Here is a 23,678-nt window from a genome sequence, read left to right as displayed (position 1 = left end):
GGTGACTGTGGCAAGCCAGAGAGTACGTGCCTATCTAAAAGGCATTCACATTCAAAAATATTTTGTAAATGAAAGCCATACAAAATGAGGCCATGGGCTATAATTTAGCCTATGGCTTGTCAATTTGTGACTCCTCAGCTTTTCCAACCCTTATAATCTAAGGATCTACAACTGTACTACCCAATACAGTAGTTCACCACCTACATGTGGCTATTAAACACTTGAAATGTGGCTAGTCCAAACTGAGATACATTGTAAGTGAAATGCTACTCTCTCACACAATGGACTGCAAAGACTTAGTGCAAAAAAGAGTGTGGCTCATTATAATTTCATATGGGTTACATGTTGAAATAATATTTTGGATATACTGGGTTAAGTAGATATATTATTAAAATTAATCCCACCTGTTTCTTTTTACTTTTTGAAATGTGGCTCATATTATATTTCTATTAGCACTGTTCTAGAAGATAAATTAATCAAGGCTGGAAGATGTTAAATTACTTTTCAGGATCACATGGCTAATAAGGAGTCAAATAGGGACTAGAAGCCAGGTCTTCTGCTTTCACTGCATTTTGTAGCTTCCCAATAAAACTTGATAGTATTGCTTGCCCTAGGGCAGTCTAGTATATTCCAAAAAACTGATGGAAAGTCAAACAGTATCATTAAGGGGCTTTAGACTAAGGTTCAGAAGTCTCCAGTTCAAGTTCCATCTGTTACCCGATCACTGTTTGACACTGGGCACATCACTTCACATTCTAGGTCTGTTTCCTTAACTCTAAAATGAGGGAGTATAAATCAGTGAAACCTTTTTGTCACTGGGGTGACCCTGCAACATTGACATTCTGCAGTTCTATGAAGTGAATTTGGTGTATTCCATTCCCAGAGAGAGATCAACCTCCTGGACTTCACCAGGGTGTGCAAAGTATGAAGATCTCTTACAAGATAGCAAAGAAGCCCCCTCAGCAAAGTATCAATCCATTAAGTGGACTGGTGAGCTGCAAAGATGCCACTTAACGATGAAGCCTGTGTAAACAACTTCATTTATCTTAGTAGCTCTAAACCATCTTTTTGAAAGTCAAACTGTCTTCCAGATGAGGATCATTATGCTATTGCCTCAGCAGGTAAAATTAAATTCTGCTGCAATGCCAAATAGTTATATAATCTACAACCACTCCAGAGAAAATGTCTAAAGAGCATTGAACAAAATCCACTGTGTAACAGCTTGAACTAGATGAAGAAAGAGAGGGCAATTAATCTTTTTTTTTTTTTTTTTTTTTTGAGACGGAGTCTTGCTCTGTTACCCAGGCTGGAGTACAGTGGTGTGATCTCGGCTTACTGTAACCTCCATCACCCGGGTTCACGCGATTCTCCTGCCTCAGCCTCCCAAGTAGCTGGGATTACAGGCACATGCCACCATACCCAGCTAATTCTGAATTTTTTAGTAGAAATGGGGTTTCTACAAAAAAACTCCATTTTTTAGTAGACCAGTGGCCAGGCTGGTCTTGAACTCCTGACCTCAAGTATTCCATCTGCCTCAGCCTCCAAAGCGCTGGGATTACAGATGTGAGCCACAGTGCCCAGCAGGGCTATTAATCTCCACAATCTTTAGCTCATTTTCAAAATATCAAAAACCATTTCACTTTGTGAATATACTAAAAATTACTAAATTGTATACTTTAAATGAAATTTAAATTCTTTGTATACTTTAAAAGATATCTAATTTCTTATATATAAATTACATCTTAATTAAAATATTCAACATTTATATATAAATAACACCATAATAAAAGTGCCCTACATATGAAATAATAAATTTACTACCAACAAGAATTTTCAAGAAGTTGATGTTGGCAAACAATTAGACAAGCTCTAGGTTTACATACCATCAGTCATTTCAAATTAATTAGAACAAAACAGAAACACCTCGTAGTCTACTTTTATTCTCAGAAAAGAATGCCTTCTCCATCCCTCATTGACTGTGGGGCACGAACACATCACTTCTCACCCTAAGGTCTTCAGTCCTTCCTCTGTAAAAGGAAGGGAGGAACTGGATACCCAGTGGAGTCCCTTATAGTTGGCACTCATTTCAACTTAACACTTTTAACAAATATTAATATATAAATCTACCTAATGTGAGACACAAGTTAAAAGTAGGTGCTTTTTTTATTAGATGTTTGTTTTAAATTCATTAAATAACAAATTATCTGCAGCTCAGAATTTGCAAAGCATTTAAACTTTCATATTATGGCTCCTGTGCTCTTGAAATAACAACTTCTCAGCTGGGCTGCATTGCAACTTTGATGTCGAAGAATGCATACCACCATTAATTTACATATGTTATGGGCACACCTGAATTTCCACATAAAACACTAAGTATGGAAGTCCCTCCTCTTTGCTTAAAAAATAGAATACATTCAACTCTGTGAGAGGTCTTACCAAACAAAATATTATAAATCTCTCAGATGTATAGTCTCCAGTCTACCAGCAGGGGTCAGGGCAATGTGGGCCAAAGAGAAGGGATCACTGTCACTTTCAAGAAAATGCTGCATTGCCTTGGAAAGAAAAGTCACTAGACAGTTTACACAGTATTGGCTTGGTGTTTCAAATGGAAGGATGACTGCGCAGCCAAAGAGAGAGATATAGTGTAGGATAAAAAAACAGTTAAGATAGAAAAACAGATAGATCAAAGAGATGAAGTAGATAAATTAGAGATATAACAATATAAAATATTCACAAAACTATATACCTAGAGTTAGATATATAGATACATAGATTAGATATTACAAAGATTAAAGATAAATAAAACAGATATATAGGTAAACAGAGTAGATAGACAAATGGAGATTGATAAATGGATTAGAAAGATATAGATGGATAAAACAGGTTACTTTTGAGATTAGACAACTAGAGAGTATACACAGGTAGAGAGCTTAGACAGTTATAATACACACCAAAATAGATTAGATGGATAAGACAGCAGCCTCTGCCCTCATAATCGTAGGTATATGAGAAAACTACAAAGAATTCATAATTATATAATACACTGTGTTATCCATATATGTTATATATAAATTTACTGTTGATTACATGATTTGACAACCACTATTACCCTGAGAGGAAGACATTATTATTCTTATTGTATAGTTAAGAAAGCAAACTCAGACGAAATGGAAGTGAGCCTATGTCTGCTATTCATGATTTATATGTATTATATTTAATTCTCATAACTACCCACAAAGTCTTTTACAGACAAGAAGATGGTCTCAGAAAAGAAAAGTAATTTGCCTAAGAGCACACCAGTGGTAGCATCAGAATTCTAGCTCCAAAGTCTATGACAGTCCCTTTGTATTTCAATATCACCACTTCAGGCAGTCATGTACAGAATCCTGAATGGCATGTTAAACCGTGAAAGAGCTGGTACCTACCTGTTAATGAAGCTGAGTGGTCTGAGCCAGCAAGAACACACATTGCTTTAGAATTCTCTAGACCTACAAAAGAAAAAATTTTCTTCTGAATTACATTTATAACAGAACAAACTGGGCAAAGAGGGGGCACTCAGCCAGTACCACCTGGGCGTGGGAGAGACTCAGCCAGTGCAGGCAGGCCTGAGTCAGCAGCACTGGCCAAGAAGATGGCTGGCATTGTAGGGAGCCTGGTAACACGCCAGGAGATTGAACAATCAAGTAAATATATTCAGGATAAAGGAGCCAGATTCATCACTATCAAAGAGGGGAGGAAAGGTATAGATATGAAAAGGGGAAAGGCTATAATCAACCATGTTATATTGGATAGTAATTGGAAAAATCAGTGTAAATTCATGATTTCTAGTAGAGACAGATGGACATAGGTGTGTGTATGTAAAAATGTGTGTGCATGTGTGTGTGTCTGTGTGTCTATTTCCTAACTCCAGCAGTTGAGTGGGTCTAGAGCAACGACATCTCATACATTCAGCTGCTATCACATGCAGGCACTTAAATAACCCCAAGCCTCCTAAGAACACACAGTCAGAACCAGATTCTGAACTGGGCTTCCTTCTCCAAATTCAGCACTTTTCCTTCCTTAATTACACTGCTAAAAGTGGAGCTAGCCTGTGATGACATGCAGTCTAGCATGCAGATAGATGCAGACTTATTCTGTAACTTTTTTTTTCTGACACTTCTTTTTAATTAATAACTGTTGCAATAAAATGGCCCTCACACCTTCAAGTGTCCTCTGGAATGATAACAGGACAAAGCAGATGTTTTCACCCATGTTCACCAGAGGGGAAGTACTGGACCCCTAATGGCCAGGTGAGGAGGGGACAGCCAGGGTTCCAGCTCCAGAACCTTTGGCAATAAGGTGAGTACGGGAGGACGAAAAGTGAAAGACTTTGAGGACTGGAAGTTGATGATCCATTCTAATGTCTCATCAGAGAATTCCCCCAAAACCAACTCTGAATCTAAGCTGTGCCCCACCCAAACAGATGCCAAACAGGTTGTTTAAATGAAATAAAATAAAAAACATTTTTTCCCTCTAATAACAGGTCCTGTGCTAAAATATAGAGCAAAATCACACACCATTTCCACCCTTTAAAAGTTCATAATCTTTAGCATATGAGAAAACATACAGACAATTCGTAATAATACAGTATATTGTGCTATCCATGCATGTGAAGTTAATGCAGTGAACACTAGAAAAGAAAAGGTCTTTACTGAGAAAGGTGTATCTGAGCTAGGCCTAGCACTTTGGGAGGCTGAGACAGGTGGATCACGAGGTCAGGAGATCGAGACCATCCTGGTTAACACGGTGAAACCCCATCTCTACTAAAAATACAAAAAAATTAGCCGGGCGTGGTGGCAGGCGCCAGTAGTCCCAGCTACTTGGGAGGCTGAGGCAGGAGAATGGTGTGAACCCGGGAAGCGGACCTAGCAGTGAGCTGAGATCGCGCCACTGCACTCCAGCCTGGGCGACGGAGTCAGACTCCGTTTCAAAAAAAAAAAAAAAAAAAAATTCTTAGAATTTTTCCCAGAGGGAACACAAAGGAAAAGGCATTTCAGGCAGAGGTAACAGTTTGCCCATAAGCACACAGAAATGAGAAGGCAGGATATGCCTGGGGAGAAGTGAATACCTTGATGAAGAACACAAAAATGTTTGAGAAGTCCAGGTTTACATTATATATGTTTCTAATGTCATGTGAAGTGGACTACCTGTCCCACATCCAATGCTCCTTCTCCTTTCTAAGAGTACCTTCCCCAGCTCAACCCATGGGTTTCAGGGAAGCTAAGCCCACCCCTAGCTGAAAGAGAACACCTCCAGGACTTAGAAAAATCAGAATGATCTCAACACCCAATTACATCACTCCCACTGCAACCCACCCTTTCCTATTCTTCCCCCACCCCTTCCCACCACCCTCAAAAATCCCTTATTTGTTCCAGGCAACAGAAGAAGTAGTTACAAGTCTCCTACACAAGTTTTTCCTACAGCCAAGCCTGGGTAAACTCGGTCACAAAGTAGAAGAGTGAGAAAGCAGAAAAGAGAGAAGAGGAGGAAATGGAGACATGGTGCTGTATACAGAGGAAGAAAGGCCCAAAAGGAGACCAGAAAGAGAGAAAGAAAGAGAGAGAGAGACAGGGGAAGAAGGGTGGAGAGAAGAAAAGGAAGGAGAAAATACAGACCAAATGACCAACAGACCTATGGGCAGAACACATATTACCTACTCGTATTTTCGCGTAGAGAGATTTCCCTGTGGGAACACTCCTGTCCCCTCTGTCTACATCCTCACTTACTCCTGCTTCCTTTTTGGGAGAAGGAACTGGCCATGCAAGGCACGGTCCTCCCAGGTTCCCTCTTTGGGGTGTGCCTGCCTGAAGAGAGGGTACATCCTCATGTCCTCTTAGTCAGGCGTTAAGTTTAGCAGGGCCAACTCTATACAGCTACCCCAGTGCTTGGTGGGTAAATTCAATCTGAGATTCAGAATTAGGGGTTTGAAGACAATATATAGTCATAGTGAGCCTCTAATCATGTCTTCCAACCTAGCTTTTAACAGTTCTAGAGTTACCATTTCAATCTCTACCTACCTGACTTGCATCTATGCCTCAATCAGTTCCAAACTCTGGCAGCAAAGAGAGTTGCTTCTACTGGGCCAACAAACAATGCCAGCAAGACTAACAGACCAACTAGTAGAGAAAGTTAGAGAGACCAAGAAATAGCAAAATCAAAAATCCATTTAATCCTCTTCTGCATGTTTATGTCTCTACTTCCTGACAAAGAACAAATATAGGACTAAAGAAAGAAGCATCTTACCTGTCACTCTGCTTGGTTCCTTTGCTGTGAAAAACAATGGAAGAGTCTGCCCAGGGCACAACCGTCGTCCACATGATGCCAAACCAGTCCCCCACTGGAACACGATGCCACTTGCTTCCCAACAGAATGGAAGAGAAAGCAGAGAAGATGCACATCAGGATAAGACTAGATTGCTCTTTGAATCTCACTGCTATGAGAAATTCCCAATTCTTTCTCAATTAATGAGTGTTATGGAGAAGCTCAATTGCTTCAAGAGGTCCTATAACTGGTCCAGGGATTACCACCAAGCCAATCACAAATCCAGTCTTCAGGACAGACTAAGACCATCAAAGCAAATTCCAATATCACATAACTTCCTAGAAAAAGTTCCAGGACACTCCTCCAGAGTCAAATCAGTGAAATGACACCTTATTTATGATTAACCTGAAAAGACAACTCAGACCCCAGACAAAGCAGAAAAGAACCCTGAAGATCATCAAATCCATTCCTCACATTCAGTAGATGAGAAAACTGAGGCCCTGAAGAGAGGATGCGATTTGTCTCCTCACGCAGGAAGGTAACAGCAGAGAAAATGCCAGGACTCAGCTCTCCTAACACCTAATGTAGTGCCCTTTCCATGACACCAAGATGAATTCAAAGATTCCTAATTGCCAAGTAAATACATATTTATGACTGCAAGATAGCTTCTTAATAGCCATGATTTCAGTGGAATGGCCTTTTACTTTCATGCCCACTGAATCTAATTCATGTACCTATGTTCTGAACCTCATACAAATGCAAAGATGAAATTCTAGATATTTGATCTATAGTCAGGTGTGTGAAACTAGGATCCATCACCCAACAGCAACATTAAGGTTCTGCTCCTTTGGGAGTATCCTATAAACAGCAGTCCTTTTTTAGGCTATAAACAGACAAGCCTGTTTTTTGAAAAATAAGCTATGACTACTGAGCACAATGTGAGCAAAGCACAGTGTTGAAATAAAAACTTACAATCTCTATAACAAATTGACTTCAAGAGGAAAAAAAAAAGAGGAAAAACTTTATAAGAGACTTCAGATAGCTGACAGGAGATTAATATCCAGAATATATAAAGAACTCCGAAAACTCAACAACCAAAAGAAACAACTCAATTAAAAAATGGGCAAAGATGTAATCCCAGCATTTTGGGAGGCTGACATGGGAGGATTGCTTGAGCCCAGGAGTTTGAGAACAGCCTGGGCAATATAGTGAGATCTCATTTCTACAAAAAATTTAAAAATTAGCCTAGCATGGTGGCGTACACCTGCAGTCCCAGCTGCCTGAGGTGGGAAGATCACTTGCTCCTGGGAGGTGGAGGCTGCAGTGAGCCAAGATCACGCCACTGCACTCTAGCATGGGCAACAGAATGAGACGCTGTCTCAACAAAAAAAGAGAGGGAGGAGGGCGCAGTGCAAAGGATTTGAATAGACATTTCCCCAAGAAGATATACAAATGTCCAGTAAAAACATGAAAAGATGCTCAACATTGCTAACCATCAGGGAAATGAAAACAGATATCACCTCATACACATTTTGATGCTACTATTTTTAAAAACCAGAAAGTAACAAGTGTTGGTGAGTTTTTGGAAAAATTGGAACCTTGTGCACTCCTGGTAGAAACAAAATGGTACAACCTGTGTGGAAAATAGTATGGTAGTTCAGAAAATTAAAAATAGAATTACAATATGAACTAATAATTTTACTTCTGAGTATACATCCAAAAGAATTGAAAGCAGGATCTTGAAGAGATATTTGTACACCCATGTTCATACCCGCATTATTCACAATAGCTAAAACATGGAAGTAACTCAAATGTCCATTGACAGATGAATGGTAAGCAAAACGTGATATATCCATACAATGGAATATTATCCACTTTAAAAAGTACCTAAACGCTGACATATCCTACTCCATGGATGAACCTTGAGGACATCATGCTAAGTGAAATACGCCAGTCACAAAAAAGACAAATACTGTATGATTCCACTTAGATGAGGGACTTACAGTAGTCAAAAGTATAGAGACAAAAGTAGAATAGTGATTGCCATGGGCCAGTGGAATGGGGAATGGGGAGTTATTGTTTAATGGGTATAGAGTTTCAATTTTGCAAGACGAAAAGTTCTGGAGATGGATGGTGGTGGTGATTGCATAATGATATGAATGTACTTAATACACTTAAAAATGGTTAAGATAATAAACTATATACTACGTATATTTTACCATGATAAAATTAAGAAAAAAATAATTGTTTAAAAAAAGAAAGACTTCTGATACATATCAACTAATTACAATATGTAGACCTCATTCAGGCTGGGCACAGAGGCTCACACCTGTAATCCCAACACTTTGGGAAGAGAAGGCAGGAAGACTGTCAGAGGCTGAGAGTTCAAGACAAGCCTGGGCAACATACCAAGACCCCATCTCTACAAGAATAAAAATTTAAAAATTAGCTGAGTGTGGTGGCACATATCTGTAGTCCCAGCTACTTGGAAGGCTGAACCTAGAGGATCGTTTGAGCCCAGAAGTTTGAGGTTGCAGTGAACCATGAACACACCACTGCACCCCAGCCTGGACAACAGTGGGGGACCCTATCTTAAAAATACATACATACATATATATACACGAGTGTGTGTGTAAATTTATAGATATATGTTTATGTGTGTGTGTGTATATATGTGTATGTGTGTATATATACATAGGCATGGGAAGAACTGTATCCCCCTAAAATTCAGATGTTGAAATTGTTGAAACCCTAATGCCCACTGTAACCAGATTTGCAGATAGGGGCTATGGAATGCAATAAAAGTTAAAGGGGGTCATATGTGTAGGGCCTTAATCTAATAGGACTAGTGTCCTTATAAAAAGAGGAAGAGACATCAGAGATCTCTCCCTCTCCATAGGCACACCCAAAAAAGGCCATGCAAGAACCAAGCAAGAAGGTGGTCACCTACAGGCCAGGAAAAAAAAAAACTCATGAGAAACCAATGCTGACAACACAATAATCCTAAGACTTTTAGCCTCCAGAATGGTGAGAAAATAAATGTCTGTTCTTTAAGCCTCCCAGTTTGTGGTATTTTGTTATGGCAGCCCTAACAGATTAGTACTGTGGTACATCCATACCAACAAATACTACTCAGCAATGAAAAGGAATGAATTACTGATATACACAACTTGGATGAATGTCTAGGGAATTAAGTTGAGTGAAAAAAGCCAACCTCAAAAGGTTATACACTGTATGATACCATTTATATAACATTTTTGAAATGACAACATCATAGAGATGGAGAACAGAAGAGTGCTTAGCCTAGGGCTAAGAAGTGGTTATAGGCAGGTAGAAATGGGTGTGGCTATAAAAAGGCAACAGGAAGGATCCCTGTGGTAATGGAACTGTTCTATATCTTGATTGTATCAATGTTAATGTCCTCATTATGTTATTGTACTATAGTTTTGCAAGATACCATTAGGGGAAACTGGGAAAGAACACACAGGGTCTGTTTCATTTTTGCAGCTGCATGTGCATCTGCAATTATCTCAAAATAAAAAGTTGAATTTTTTTTGAAGTATAATCAATGCTAAGCCCAGGACTATCAGCACAGTCCTTCACTGAGCTCTTCCTCACCTCCTCTCTCCTTCCTCCACTCCACAACTGGACTCACAAAGCACCTGAGCCTCAGCTGCCACAGCCAATTAGTGCTGTCCTTCAGTTCAAAAGGAGTAAGAGCAGAAAAAATGAAAAGGGGAGAGATAAAAGGGTCACTGTTCTCCCACACGCCACCTCCCTGTCCCCCTCACACACAGACTGTCAGTCCAATCACCCACTCACAGTACAGGAGACAAGCTCACTTAAAGCTTTTAAATTAATAAACATTAAAATCCATTAGGAAGGCAGTGCAGTTCCCTGCAAAGAATATGAGCCTTAGGATCCAAACCATCCCAGGCTTTGATCCCAGCTCTACGTTACTCCCTGTGTAAGCTTACACAAGCACTTTAACTCTGTGCCTCAGTTTCTTCACATGTAAAATGTAACTCGCATCACTTCCTGGTTGTGAGGATTAAATAAAGTAATCAAATAAATAGCACCTAGCATCATACCTAGAACACAAAGAGCTAGAAAACTTCATTTCCTTCCTCTCTACCTGCTAATGTCTTTCCCACATGACTTCTGCCTGATGTTCTCTCCTTTTCATCAGAACCACAATGCAGCAGGACCCCTTGAAATATTCCGTAAATGGTTTTTCTCCTAAAGTTAAGTTTCCTCTTATTACAGACGTATTTTAAAAGGCGGAGGGCAGGCTGGGCACAGTGGCTCACACTTGTAATCCCAGTACTTTGGAAGGCCAAGGTGGGAGGATTGCTTGAGGCCAGAAATTCAAGACCAGCCTGGGCAACATAGTGAGACCCTGTCTCTACAAAAAAATCTTAAAAATTAGCAGGGCATGGTGGCATGCACCTATAGTTCTAGCTACTCAGGAGGCTGAGGCAGTTAGACAGCTTGGGCTCAGGAGCTCAAGGCTACAGCAAGCTATGATCGAGCCACTGAACTCTAGCCTAGGCAACAGAGTGAGACCCCATCTCTAAAAAATATTAAAATTAAAAATAAAAAAATAAAGATAAAATGATCACCTGTAGCAGCTAATGCATGCCTCAGTCCAGCAGCAATACAAACAACCTTCTCTTTATGGAGCTGTCAAAATAAAGAAAAGGATTTAGATCTCAGAACCATCCATCTACAAAATTTTATGTAATTTATACCAAATACAATGCAGTATGGTCCTCATTATGGGTCTGACTGGTTTAAAGCAACCACTCCCCCCAATATTTCCACCCATAAATACCTCTATATTTATCCCTAAAAGAAAAAAATATATCCTTTAAAATACTATTATCACAATACCATATGACAACAACTCTCAGGGCTGGGAGGCACTTCTAACGTCATCTAGTCCAAGAGTTAGTAAATGTTTTCTATAAAGGGACAGTTAGTAAAAGTTTTACAGGCCACAGTTTCTGTCACACTACTCAGCTCTGCCGCTGTAACATAAAAAGCAGCTCTAGACTATACAGAAATGAATGAGCATGACTGTGTGCCAGTAAGACTCTATTTACCAAGGGCTCAAAGTTTCCCAACATGATCTAGTCCAATCCCCATCCAACAACACCCCACCAAGTGGTCATCCAACTCCTGCCAAACACCTACCCCCAGTGACATAGGGATCGCCATTTCCCCAGGTGCCTGTTCCATCTTTGCACAGTTCCATTTATCTCTTTAGGTGGAACCAAACCTATCTGCCTGCAGCTTCTGACAATGCTTTCCAAATATTTGAAGACAGTTGTCATGTCCTCTCTAAGACATCTTGTAGTGGTTTTAAAAATAGGTCCTCAAATTCTTTGCTACTCCTCCCTTCAAGACGTGGAGCTTAATACCCCTCCCCTTGTGTGGGCTGGACTTAGTGACATGCTTTTAATAAAGAGAATAAAGCAGCAATGAGTGACTCAGAATCTAGGCGAAAAAAGGCACTAAGGCTTCCTGCTTAGCATCTCCCCCTCTCTCTCTCACCAATCCTGGAGGAAACCAGATGCTATGTCTGAAAAGTCCAATAGAAAGGTCCACATGGCAAGGAACATGAAACCATTAGGGCTTTACCACATTTGTTTATTTACAGGTCCACAGAGATTGCAAGCAGACCCAGCTAACATCTCAACTGCAACTTCATGAGAGACCAGCTAAGCTGTTCCTAAATTCCTGACTCTCCGAAACTGTGACATAATAAATGTTTGCTGTTTTAAGCTGCTAAGGTTTGCAGTAATTTGTTACACAGCAATAGATAACTAATGAAGATCTTTTCTTCAAAGCAAATATCCCCCATTCATCAGCCGTCACTGGGTTTCAAATTCCCTTCCCCTCCTGGTCTTCACTTCTCTAAACATGCTCTAGTTGTTCAATCTTTCTCTTTTAAAGGAACTCTATAGCATAATCATAACCCCATTAAGGCTTATCACATTTGTTTATTTACAGGTCCACAGTGTCTTTCTAAACTTTAGGACCTTCAAGGGCAGGACCTGAGTCTTATATACCTTTATGCCCAGGGCCTAAGCACCAAACCCACAACAAAACACAACATCCCAGATGCAGGCTGAACAGCAGAAAGGGCTGAGCTCTGGCCTTCCTTCTTCTGGAAACTATACTTCTGTCAATGGAGTCCACAATAACATTAGCTTACGAGAAGATCAAATCTTAGTGTTAATACAATTTGAACATATTGTCCTTTATATTTTTCTTTTGTTTTTTCCCAAAAAACTAACTGAAGGGCTTTACATGTGACTTCAGTCTCTTTAACACCACTCACCTCCACCTCTTACTCTCCATCCCAACTGTTGCTGCTTTAGTTTGAGCCACAATCATTTCATTTGGATTGTTAGCAAGAGTTTCCTAAGTAATCTTCCTTCAATCCATCTTCCTACCTGACCTCCCTACCATGCTGTTCTTACCATGTGTCACATACAACCACCCTGATTGCCCCATTCCCACCCACTCTACCCTGGAACTCCCACCTCTTCCTTATATTCCAACCATACTAAACTACTTATGATATCCCAAACTCTCCTGTTTTATGCCTTTGCACCTTTGCTTACATGGTTCCTTCTGCCTAGAATGTTCTTCTTTTGCACCCACTCTGAGCATCCTCCTATCCCAAGACAGGTAAACCTCTATTTAACTTTTGAGACTTAGCTTAAGCCTCTTCTCACCCCACCTTCCCCTAGATGCTCAAAACTCCCTCCTTTGGGGATATATATGCATCTGTCATAGTTCTGACATGGTATTACATTTCAGTATTTATGTGCCTATCATGTCCTACCAAACTATAAAGCTCTCAACTGCTAGGATAGGTCTTATTCAACTTTGCTCCCACTGCCTAAACATAGTACCTACACATAATGGTTGTCATTAATTAAATGAATTAATTTCTATTAAATTTCTCTTTGGCACATTGCTCCTATTGTTGCATAGAATATCACCTGTCAAAATGTTTTTACTTTCTGATTCTGTCATCCAACATATTTTAACCATTGTTCCTCTATTCCTTAATTATATAAAGTATAATTAAGCTAAATTAATTATAACTTATATGTAGGTGCTTACAAGGCCATCTATTTGCAATTGGGAGCTATAATACTTCCTTCAGGGACTACAGAGCCTAGACTTTGTGCATACCACGGGAACCATGACCCCAAATAACAGTCCACAGACCAACAACTGAGTTCAGCAAGCTGGCAGGGGCAGACCCAAGCTTTCTCTAGGGAAAGAACATCTCCCATTATTAATCAGAGTTTAGGGAAATTAGATCGGAGTGGGGCAGCTTAGGTGGTAAAACTCATTTTTGATTCAAGCATATTTCTTTAAAAATTCTATATTCCTATTATGATCACTTACAATATAAACTTCACAAAAATGGGTAATTTTAAGTATGATGCACTGAAGTAAAGAGCTCTGAACTAGAGCCAAGAGTCCTGTTTAACACTTGTTTTATCCAATATGGTAGCCACTACCTACACATAGCTCTTGAAAACTTGAAATGTGATTACACTAAACCGAGACATATTGTAAGTAAAAAATGCATACCAGAGTTCAAAGACTTAGTACAAAATCAGTATAAAATATCTTGTTAATAATTTTTATACTGAATTAGCCGGGCATGGCGCCAGGCACCTGTAATCCCAGCTACTCGGGAGGCCAAGGCAGGGAACTGCTTGAACCTGGGAGGCGGAGGTTGCCGTGAGCCAAGATCGCACCACTGCACTCCAGCCTGGGCGACAGAGTGAGACTCCGCCTCAAAAACAAAAATAAAAACAAAAAATAACTTTATACTGATGACATGCTGAAATAACAGGCAAATCTATAAAGACAAAAAGTAGATTAGTACTCACCAGGGGCTGAGGGGAAGGGAGAATAGGAATTGACTGCTATTAAGTACATAGTTTCTTTTGGTGGTAATGAAAATGTTCTAAAATAAGATAATGATATTGGTTGCTCATCTCTGTGGATATACATTTTAGAAGGGTTAATTTTATGGTATGTGAATTACAGCTCAATAATGCTGTTATTTTAAAAATTAATTTCACCTGTTTCTTTTTTAAATGGGGCTACTAGAAAATTTTAAATTACATATGGCTCACATTTTATTTCTACTGGCTAGCACTGGCCTATATCATTTGCCTAGCTTAGTGTCTTTCAACAAATCACTTCTATCTGGACCTATTTCTAACATAATTTCCATTATTACTAATTTTAGAACTGTAAAACGTCATTAATGTCCTTATGAGATGTATTACTTTTACTGTTTTATTTCACAAAACTTCATATGAAGTGTATGAAAACTAACAGAGGTTTTCATTCACAGCGTCTACCTCCCAACTTAATTTTTCCCAGAAGGACCTATTTTTCAACTCAAATTCTCCTACTCCATGGGTTTTCAGGGATCCTGACAGCCTTTTATTCTGGGGAGAGATAGGTTAATACCTTGGAAACACTTTAACAGGTCATGGGCAAGCTAAATATTAACTGTCCTCACCTCAATGGCCTGGGGAACCACACATCTTCGAGGTCCATGAGGAACTCCTAACTGGCCAAAGGAGTTGGATCCACATGATAGAACTTGACCATTTTCTGCAAAATACAAATACTTACACTGCAAATCTATGAAGTAAGATGTCTGTGACCAATGGGTAAATGCTGCAGGGTGAGAGATGCAAAGGGGATGAGGGGAAGTGCTTCAGTGCATTCAGAGCAGTCTCTGCTTTTATTCCTCTGGGAATGAAAACACTGGGCACCAGGTTAAGTGCTCTACACAGATTGTCTATTCTATTCTCTCATTAATAACAGATTATCTGTGTAGAACACTTAACTCAGTGCCTAGTATTGGGATGGGAGGATAGTAATTTCTCACTTTTCATGTTTCCATGTGACAAAATTTCCATTAGTAAACCACTCCAGCTTTTCTCCCTGCCCTTCCCCATCCTCACTGCTTTCTAGGGGACAGTGGTCATGTAACCAACTGGTGAGTTTAGGAGACGGGACAGGACATGTATGGCTTGGCACCTCCCTCTCAGTCATTCTAGGCTGACACAGAGGAAGCATTTCCCGTGGGGAAAGCCTAGAGATTTGGGGGTAAGTTTGGACCAGAAGAATATTAGGACCACTGGCCTCATAATTAATCCTGTCCTCCAATTTAGCCTTTACCAGTGAAAAGCCAATGGTTTTTAATCTCCAATACTGACTTCCCTGTGCTTTTCTCACAACTGGCTCCAAATGTGAGCAGGAAAGAGCATTATCTACTGACTCCTTATAATCCAAAACATAGGCTCACAATAAACACTTCATAAATGATAGTTACTATTTAGATTCTAATAATTACCATCAAATTCAACACATATTACAGAACCCCTTCACAGAGGAGGATGGTGACACTTGAGCAGGGTTTTAAAGCTGGGATTCGAGTCCATCAGATAGACAAGAGGGGCTGGTCCAGACAGACAGAAGAGCATATATTGCTTGGTATGACTAGAAAGAAAAGTATGAGGAGTGTGGAGAATAAGAGACAAGGCACAAACATAGCTAGGGAACAGTTACAGAAGGCCAACGCTAAAAAGCTAGGAATCTGAGCTATGTCTGGGAGAATCCACAAGGGTTTATGACAGGAGAGTGACAGAAGATGCCCTTGCCAGAGGACCGTGGCAAAGAGGGAGCCTAGTCAGAAACCATAGATGGTCCTTTAAATCCAGAATGGCCAGCTAGACAGAGCAAAGCTGAACAGAGAAGTCAAAACTGCTTCAAGGGAACAGACATCAGCTGACTAAGTAACTACTGCTGGCTGTTCCCAAGTGCATTATTCTAATAACCCTCTGGCCATATCCTATCCTGCTACCTGGCTTCACAAAGACCAAACAGATCTGCCCAACACCATTTATTTAAAAAAAAAAAAAAAATCCCACAGTGTGAAAAAGCTGCCATCACTGCTTTGGCAACCACTGTTGCCTCATATTCTCCTACCACATTCCCTGTAAGTAACCCTTTGCTGCCACTGCTGGCCACTGGCCAGCTACCCCAGGGACACAGCTATCATGAACTTTTGGGACAGGAAGTAGCCACCAAAGGTGATCTAGTCTATTCCCTACTCCCTGACAAAAGTTTTCCACCCCAATCCCAGTCTCCTTTACCATTAAACTCTCCTTAGAAACGGTAGTCCACAACTTTCCTTGACAACCAGAGGGAAAATTTGTGTGTGCTTTTTATTTATTTTTATTTATTTTGAGATGGATTATTGCTCTGTTGCTCAGGCTGGGGTGCAGTGGCGCAAACTCAGCTCACTGCAACCTCCACCTCCCAGGTTCAAGTGATTCGCCTGCCTCAGCCTCCCAAATAGCTGGGACTACAGAGTAGCTGGGACTACAGGTGTGGGGTACCAAGCCTGGCTAATTTTTGTATTTTTAGTAGAGACGATGTTTTACCATGTTGACCAGGGTGGTCTCGAACTCCTGACCTCAAGTGATACACCTGCCTTGGCCTCCCAAAGTGCTGGAATTACAATTGTGAGCCACCACACCAGGCCTTGTGTGTGCTTTTTAAACACAAAGAGGCTTTCATTTAATCGGCAGTCACCACCATCATACCGTTCTCACCCAAAGCCTTTGTGGTGATAAAAATCTACCTAGGAGTGAACTCACCTGTGAGCATAATGGTAAAATCCCAGCCACAGGCCACCTGTTGGATGGGACAGCCAAAGAGGGATTTGCAGGGGGTAAAATATGGGATCTCCTCTGTGTGACCAAGCCCCAGTTGCCCATCTTTGTTCAGGCCACAAACAAAGAGGTCTCCTCCATCTGCAAAATGTAAAGGCATCAGTGATAGTGTGCACAGGAAAAAACACAACTGCAAAATGAACAAAAAGATTTCACTAATTATTTGGAATCTCAGACCAATAACTTTTTTTGCCATCCAAGTTAATAAGCCGTGTATGTTCATGTATTCTGGAGCCAAACAACACAAGGCCAAGGGCCTCAAACTAATACCTACATAGAAACTTCAAGTCTTGGAGCAGTGGTCAATCAATCACCAAACTGAGCATCTACTGGAACAAAAAGCCGACAACATTTATTCAACATTGAGAACGTGCCAGGTACTGTTTTAAAAGCTTTTTGTGCAGAGCGGACTTATCCTTTAGGCACAGTGTCTAGGGCCCACAATGCTTTCAGAGGCCCACAGAGTGGCTTAATTTTTAGTTATTTTTAAATGAGAAAAAGATAATATAGTAACAATGCATATATAACACTAAATCTGGAGTGGACTATATTAATATCCATCTTTATACCAACACAGTTGTAAAATATAATTTTATTTCTTTACAAAGGAAGGGGTCCATAAAGGGAAAAGCACCAAGGACCCATGACAGTAGGAATGGAGCCCTGCTAACTCACTGGTTCTCTTCACCCACCATTATTATCCTCACGTAACAGATTTAGAAACTGTGGCTATTTGCCCAAGGCCACATAGATAATAAGTCACAGAACCAGGATCTGAACCCAGAGATTTGATTCCAGAGCTCATGTTTTCAACCAGATGCAGTATGCCCCCCTTTACAACATTGTAGCACTTGTACTACTTGTTAAGTGCTATCCTAGATACAGTAAGGGAAGATTAAGGGAAATACACAGTTTTTGCTCTCAAGGAATATCCAATCTAATTACAAAGACTTCTAACTCCTATGGTGTAAAATATACACTGTAACTCTGCCACTAATTTGCCTTGTGATGTTAAGCAATATACATTGTAACTGCCACTACTTTGCCTTGTGATGTTAAGCAATCAGTGTTCCTTTCTGAGTTTCATTCGTATAATGGAGGGGGTGGGGGAAAGGGGTGGCCTAGAAGATCTCTGAAGTCCTTCTAGCCCTGAAAATCTAGGATCTTCTGAGGGTAATTTGGCTCTTTCACAAAAATGTTTCACAAAAATACATTATTTTCCTCTGCAAAATACAAAAGGCTGAAAGATGGCAATATCATATCCAGGGGAAAACGTCTAAATAAGAAAATGAGTGACTATCTACTTTTGAAGGAAATTACCTGTGACAACTGCAGAGTGGCCCCCTCCTCCTGTGATCCTCCTGATACTCCTGGGTTTACAGAAGTCATTCAGTTGCTGGGGCAACAGCACATCTTCCTTATGGCCGAGGCCAAGTTGCCCATAGCTATTTGCACCCTAGGGATGAATAAGCCAAGGATGAAAAAGTGTGGGAACCACAACTGTCAATGTCTATTTACCTGTCTCTGTCTTTCTCACCCTGACGTATCTCTCAGACCCTATAACAGATGAGATTTATTAGGCTCATTCTTTTTTTAAAAAAATTTTTTAGCTCCTTCATGGCAAATACTCACAGCACTGTTTATTCAAATATATAACAAGCACCAGAAAACAACATGTAACACTGTCTCCTCACCCCTGATCTGTAATCCCATTAGAAAGAGCCTCATGAACATAACAGTGGAGGAAATTCATGTCCAGGAAAGTTCCTAGGTAGGCACCCTGGCAGGCTTAATTTACTGGGGCAATGGACAAATGCCCTGCTTGGCCCCCTGCAGCAGCTGAAGAAACCACACTTTTTTCTACCTTAGGCCCCAGAAGGCAAAGCGGCAATGCTAGCCATGGCTGGAGGGGACATGAGTCCTATAAGGTCACTGGCCTAGCCCAACCCTCTGGAGGTAATGAGGTAAAATGGCCTTTCCTCTTAGAATGGCCAGGAAAAGAGAGGCCATATCCTAAATCAAGGTTCTTCTGACTGAGAACAAGACAGCCTCTTGAGGAGGAGGGGCTTCTCTTCTCTAGAGAGAGTTCTGGGCTACGAGTCCTTGGCAGGAGTATCTCGTATCTCTCCTTACCCCCTCCTCCTGCACCCATACCACCTCACTGCTTTCCCTAGCTGAACTTCAGCCCCCAAATGAGAACATTATCCAGCATGTTTCAAATAAATTATAAATATGGACACAGAATCCAAACAAAGTTCCAGTAGAAGCTGCTCACAGACCCCTATAGGGTCCAGCCTGAAGAAAAAGGAAGGTCATTCCTTTGTTATCTGTGTCTCTAGAGCTGTAGGCAAAACTGTCTCCCCTTGTCCTTGAGTAATCATGAGAACAGCTCAGGACAGACAGCGTTTCAGACTTAGAAACACTCTCACCCCATCTCCTTTCTTCCCTCCCCAAATCTCTTCCCCAAAATCTGAAAAGAAAAATAATAATAATTCGCTCACCAGAAGGACTCTGGAGCATTTGGGAATGTAAATCTTACCCTTCCTTTGTCAAGTGGGAAACTGACCAAAGAGGAAATGACCTGTTAGGCTCATTCTTAATGGCTGTTATATGCTTCCATATTTAGATGGAGGCCCCATCCTCAGAACACCATGATTTCCATATGAGAAGAGTCCTAGGCATCCACAACTCAGCCAGTAATATTCCTCATCTTTCCCTTCTTATGCTCCAGCACCCATGTATTGCCTTTTGGAGTCAGCACAGGGGTTCCTTCTGATAAAGGTTAACTACCTAGGGAAGCTAAGGAAAGAAAAAAATGAGGGAGAAATGGCATCAAAATGGGAGGGCAACATCCTGAAATTAGTTCTTGTTTCTCCTCCCCACACCCAGGATGGGAAAACCGACAATGACTCTGGAATCAAAGCTGGCTAAGGATTTTGTGCCTTAAAGCAAGGCACGTCATTATTTCATTTGTACAGATGAAAGAGGCTGGCAATGATCTCTAAAGCCCTTTCCAAGTACAGTGCTATGTGACTCCAAGATTCACAAGATGAGATTCCAGGGAGGGGACAGATTTCCCCTTAACAGGCAACATGTCTATTATTATTATTATTATTATTATTATTATTATTATGCAAAAAAGGTCCATAATCCCTAATCTGAAATGCTTACAGTCAGATGTATTTCAGATTCAGAATTTTACAGCTTTTAGAAAAGTAATACACTATATATGTCATATATACTGATGCAAGGTCCAGGGACAGCAGCCCATAAGCAAAACAATAATATTTCTGCATTAAAAAGTACAAATATTCATAAGAAGTGGCCAAAGACTATAAATGGCCTTATGTCCAGTAAGTTTTGGGTTTTCAGAGCTTTTCGTATTCAGAATTGAAGATAAGGGATTGTGGACCTGCAAAGAGAATCTTACTAAGATTTCAGAAATCTTTATAATTTATTCAAGTACCTACTCCTAGCTGGTTCTTCCTGGAGATGAGAAGTAAAATCTTTTAAATATGTTTGTTTTTGAAGACACCTGAATGAGGAAAGGTGATGTAAAATAATCACAACAAATACATACATACGTACTTACATACATACATACATACATATACAATCCTTCCCCTTGTAGTCTATTTCACAGCCATCCTGGGCTGCAAGGACTCAAAGATGGAAGAGTAAGCCACAGCAGGGGCATAAGTCCCAGAAGCCCACAGGGGCAATATTAGCTACCAATTACTGAGTGCTTCTCTCCATACTGTGCATTCACCTTTAATCCTCACAACAACTAAGAAGGACATTATTACTCCCATTTTCTTATCAAAGAAACTAAGGCTCAGAGAGGTTAAGTAACTTTCCATAGTTACCTCTGGGTGGGCAAAAAGTCTGATGCCCTGCACCTTTTACTATACCTTATTGTGTCTCTAAGAAAAAAAATTAAAAAAGGACATACAGTGAACCAGCCCAGAGCTTACCTGGCAGGTGGTTAACTGTATGACCTTATCTAAAATAGCATCCCCATATCACTCATTTTCTGCCTTATTTTTCTTCATGCCACTTCTTGATGTTACATTACATATGTCTACTTGTTTACTGTACACCACCCCTGCCAGAAACTAAACCCCAGGAGGGCAGGAACTCTGCTTTGCTCACTGCTGTTTCCCCTGCATTTGAAACTGTGCTGGCCCAAAGAAGATGCACATATATTTACATGGCGAATGAATGTAAGACCCTATGAAAGACTTGCTCAGCATGGAGGGGAATATAGAGCATATATGCACAGGATTTCTTGGTCAGCCCTGAGATCTCCGTAGCTGTCCCATTACCAGGGGTGCAAGGCTGCTGAACACCTGGGAGAAAAGTAACATCATGCATGGGCACCCTGAGGTTCAAATTATGGTACCAATTTTTGTAATGCTGCGAGAGGCCGTAAATCCAGGATAAAGCAAGACGAAGGGAAATTTAACACAACCTATTACAACTGTTGTTTGCCTTTCTTCCTTACAAACACTCCAGACATATCACACATGCACATGCACACACACACACACACACACACACCCTAAACAAGGTAAATCCCTTTCCTGTGAACTAAACTTTATTCCCCCAAAATTCACGTGTTGAAGCCCTAACCTTTAGTACCTTACTGTTCTTGGAGAGAGGGCCTTTAAAGGGGCAATTAAGGTTAAATGAGGTCATAAGGGTGGGGCCCTAATCCAATATGACTGGTGTCCTTAAAAGAAGAGACACCAGGGATGCTCACGCACACAGAAAAGGCCATGTGAGGACACAGTGAAAAAAGCCATGTGAGGACACAGTGAGAAGGCGGCCATCTGCAAGCCAGAGAGGCCTCTGGAGAAACCAAACCTACTCACACCTTGATCTTGGCCTTCCAGCCTCTGGAACTGTGAGAAAATAAATTTTTGTTGTTTAAGCCTCTGTTGTGTGGTATTTTGTTATGGTAGCCCTAGCCGACCAACACACCCCCCCCAGTTTCAGATTATACAGCAGGAAAAACACACCACAGTCCTCCAAACACAGCAGAAGGGTGTCAACAACCTATTAAACATATTTTACATATTTATTCGGCTTTGTCTGTACTGAAACAATATTTCTGTTTCCTCTGTCCACACAGACACCAGTCTCCTGCCGGGAAAAAGCCAAAGACAGCACACATTCAGTCCCCAACTCCACCCCCAGCTCCCGGGCCACCTCAAAGATGCCCAGCCAGCCAGACTACCGCAGGCCACGCCATGCTCTCCCTCCTGCCAAATTGCAGCCCCACATTCAACAAGTGCCGCCTTGTACTGATCATTACTTCTTTAAAAATTGGACAATTAATACTGATTTTAACAGCAATACAGGTTATAATTTTGCTCTCCCCCAGCACAAGAGCTGGAAGTCCTTCACTCGCGTATTTCACTCACGTGTATTTCCCCAACACCAGCACATGAGGTAGGCACACAGATGCTCGTTCATTCATTCGTCAACAAGTATTTACTGGGGACCTACAATGTGCCAGGCACCAAGAGAGGCACCGTGAACAAGACAGGCACAGCACCCACTCTTACCACACTTACTTTCTAGCCAGAGAGACTGACGTTAATAATAAATTATACACATCATTACAATTGTGATACGTGCTATGAAGAAGCACAAGACGCAGCGACTGCTCGTTCCCGTGCATGCTGGCCGGCCACCCGCCACGCTCCTGTGCATGAACCCTCCTCTCTCCCAGACACACATCAAGATGACCCTGTCTCTCCCAATGCTCCCGTCAAACCAACAGCAGCCCAACTCCCCCAAGACATGCAAGAACCGGTCACAGCAGAGTGTCAGCAAATAGGCAGGGTCTGTGCCTTGTGCGCGGCCAAACACCGCAGGCCTCACATCCAAAGGATGCTTTCGCCAGGCTGGGACAGGGCCTCCCTCCTCCAGGCATCAGGAGGGTGGGGGGCACAGGTGGTCCCACGAGGCTCTGCGACCGGGCGATCCTCTCCACCGAGCCCTCCGCGCTGTCTTCCAGGCACTATTCGGGCGGGAGGGCTCCCGCGGAACCAGACGCTCTGCCCCGAGGCAGGTTCTTCCCGCGGCGCCACAGCCCCTCCGGCCCTGACCCCGCCAGCCGGCAGGCCCCTAAGTCGACCGCGAAGACCCTTCCTTCCCCGCCCGCTCCTCCTCCGCTCCCAGGCCAGGATCCTTCAACCCAGAGCCCGGCTCGGACCTCGGCCGCCCAGCCCCTGAACTGCCCACGCCGCGGCCAGCAGCTCCCACGTCTCGGCGCCCCTCAGGGCCGGCACTGGCCCGGGGGCGGAGTCACGTACCCAGGCGAAGAGCGCGGCCGCCGCGGGGGCGGCCTCCGAGGCGCTGGGCTCGCGCTCCATGCGAGGACGCTCCGCCGGCGCTTCCGGGAGGGACCGCACGGGGGCGGGGCCTGCCGGGGACGAGTGGGCGCCGGAGCCCTGGGCGCCGGTGCTGGACCAGGGACGCGTGATGGGTAGGGCGCGGGGCGGGGTCTGTGGTGGGAAGGGGCCGGCGGGCCGGGAGAGAGGGTGCGGCCGCGCCCTCGGGCCACTAGGGATC

At 42.0% G+C, this 23,678-nt stretch overlaps 1 protein-coding gene across 10 annotated transcripts in view; it reads right to left on the bottom strand.

The window, feature by feature from the left end:
• Nucleotides 1-23,678, bottom strand: part of SERGEF (secretion regulating guanine nucleotide exchange factor) — a 227,063-nt gene extending 203,385 nt beyond the window's left edge. For 8 of the 10 annotated variants that reach the window (XR_010127578.1, XR_008492300.2, XR_008492301.2 and 5 more), the window contains exons 1-7: nucleotides 23,420-23,596; nucleotides 18,417-18,552; nucleotides 17,022-17,177; nucleotides 14,870-14,964; nucleotides 10,923-10,983; nucleotides 6,283-6,396; nucleotides 3,426-3,488 (exon numbers count right to left, since the gene is read on the bottom strand). Coding sequence is in view for 7 of the 10 variants with exons in the window: in XM_054438114.2 (XP_054294089.2) it covers nucleotides 3,426-3,488; nucleotides 6,283-6,396; nucleotides 10,923-10,983; nucleotides 14,870-14,964; nucleotides 17,022-17,177; nucleotides 18,417-18,552; nucleotides 23,420-23,479 (685 nt within the window). In the remaining 3 variants the exon portion in view is untranslated. Of the gene's footprint in view, nucleotides 1-3,425; nucleotides 3,489-6,282; nucleotides 6,397-10,922; nucleotides 10,984-14,869; nucleotides 14,965-17,021; nucleotides 17,178-18,416; nucleotides 18,553-23,419 lie in introns of all 10 variants that reach the window. The other 2 variants (XM_054438107.2, XM_054438108.2) reach the window with 2 other exon arrangements.

This window comes from Pongo pygmaeus, chromosome 9 (genome assembly GCF_028885625.2).
Source record: "Pongo pygmaeus isolate AG05252 chromosome 9, NHGRI_mPonPyg2-v2.0_pri, whole genome shotgun sequence".
Classification (NCBI taxonomy): Eukaryota; Metazoa; Chordata; class Mammalia; order Primates; family Hominidae; genus Pongo; species Pongo pygmaeus.
The sequence above is the reverse complement of the archived record's forward strand: the minus strand, read 5'-3'. Positions and strand labels throughout refer to the sequence as shown.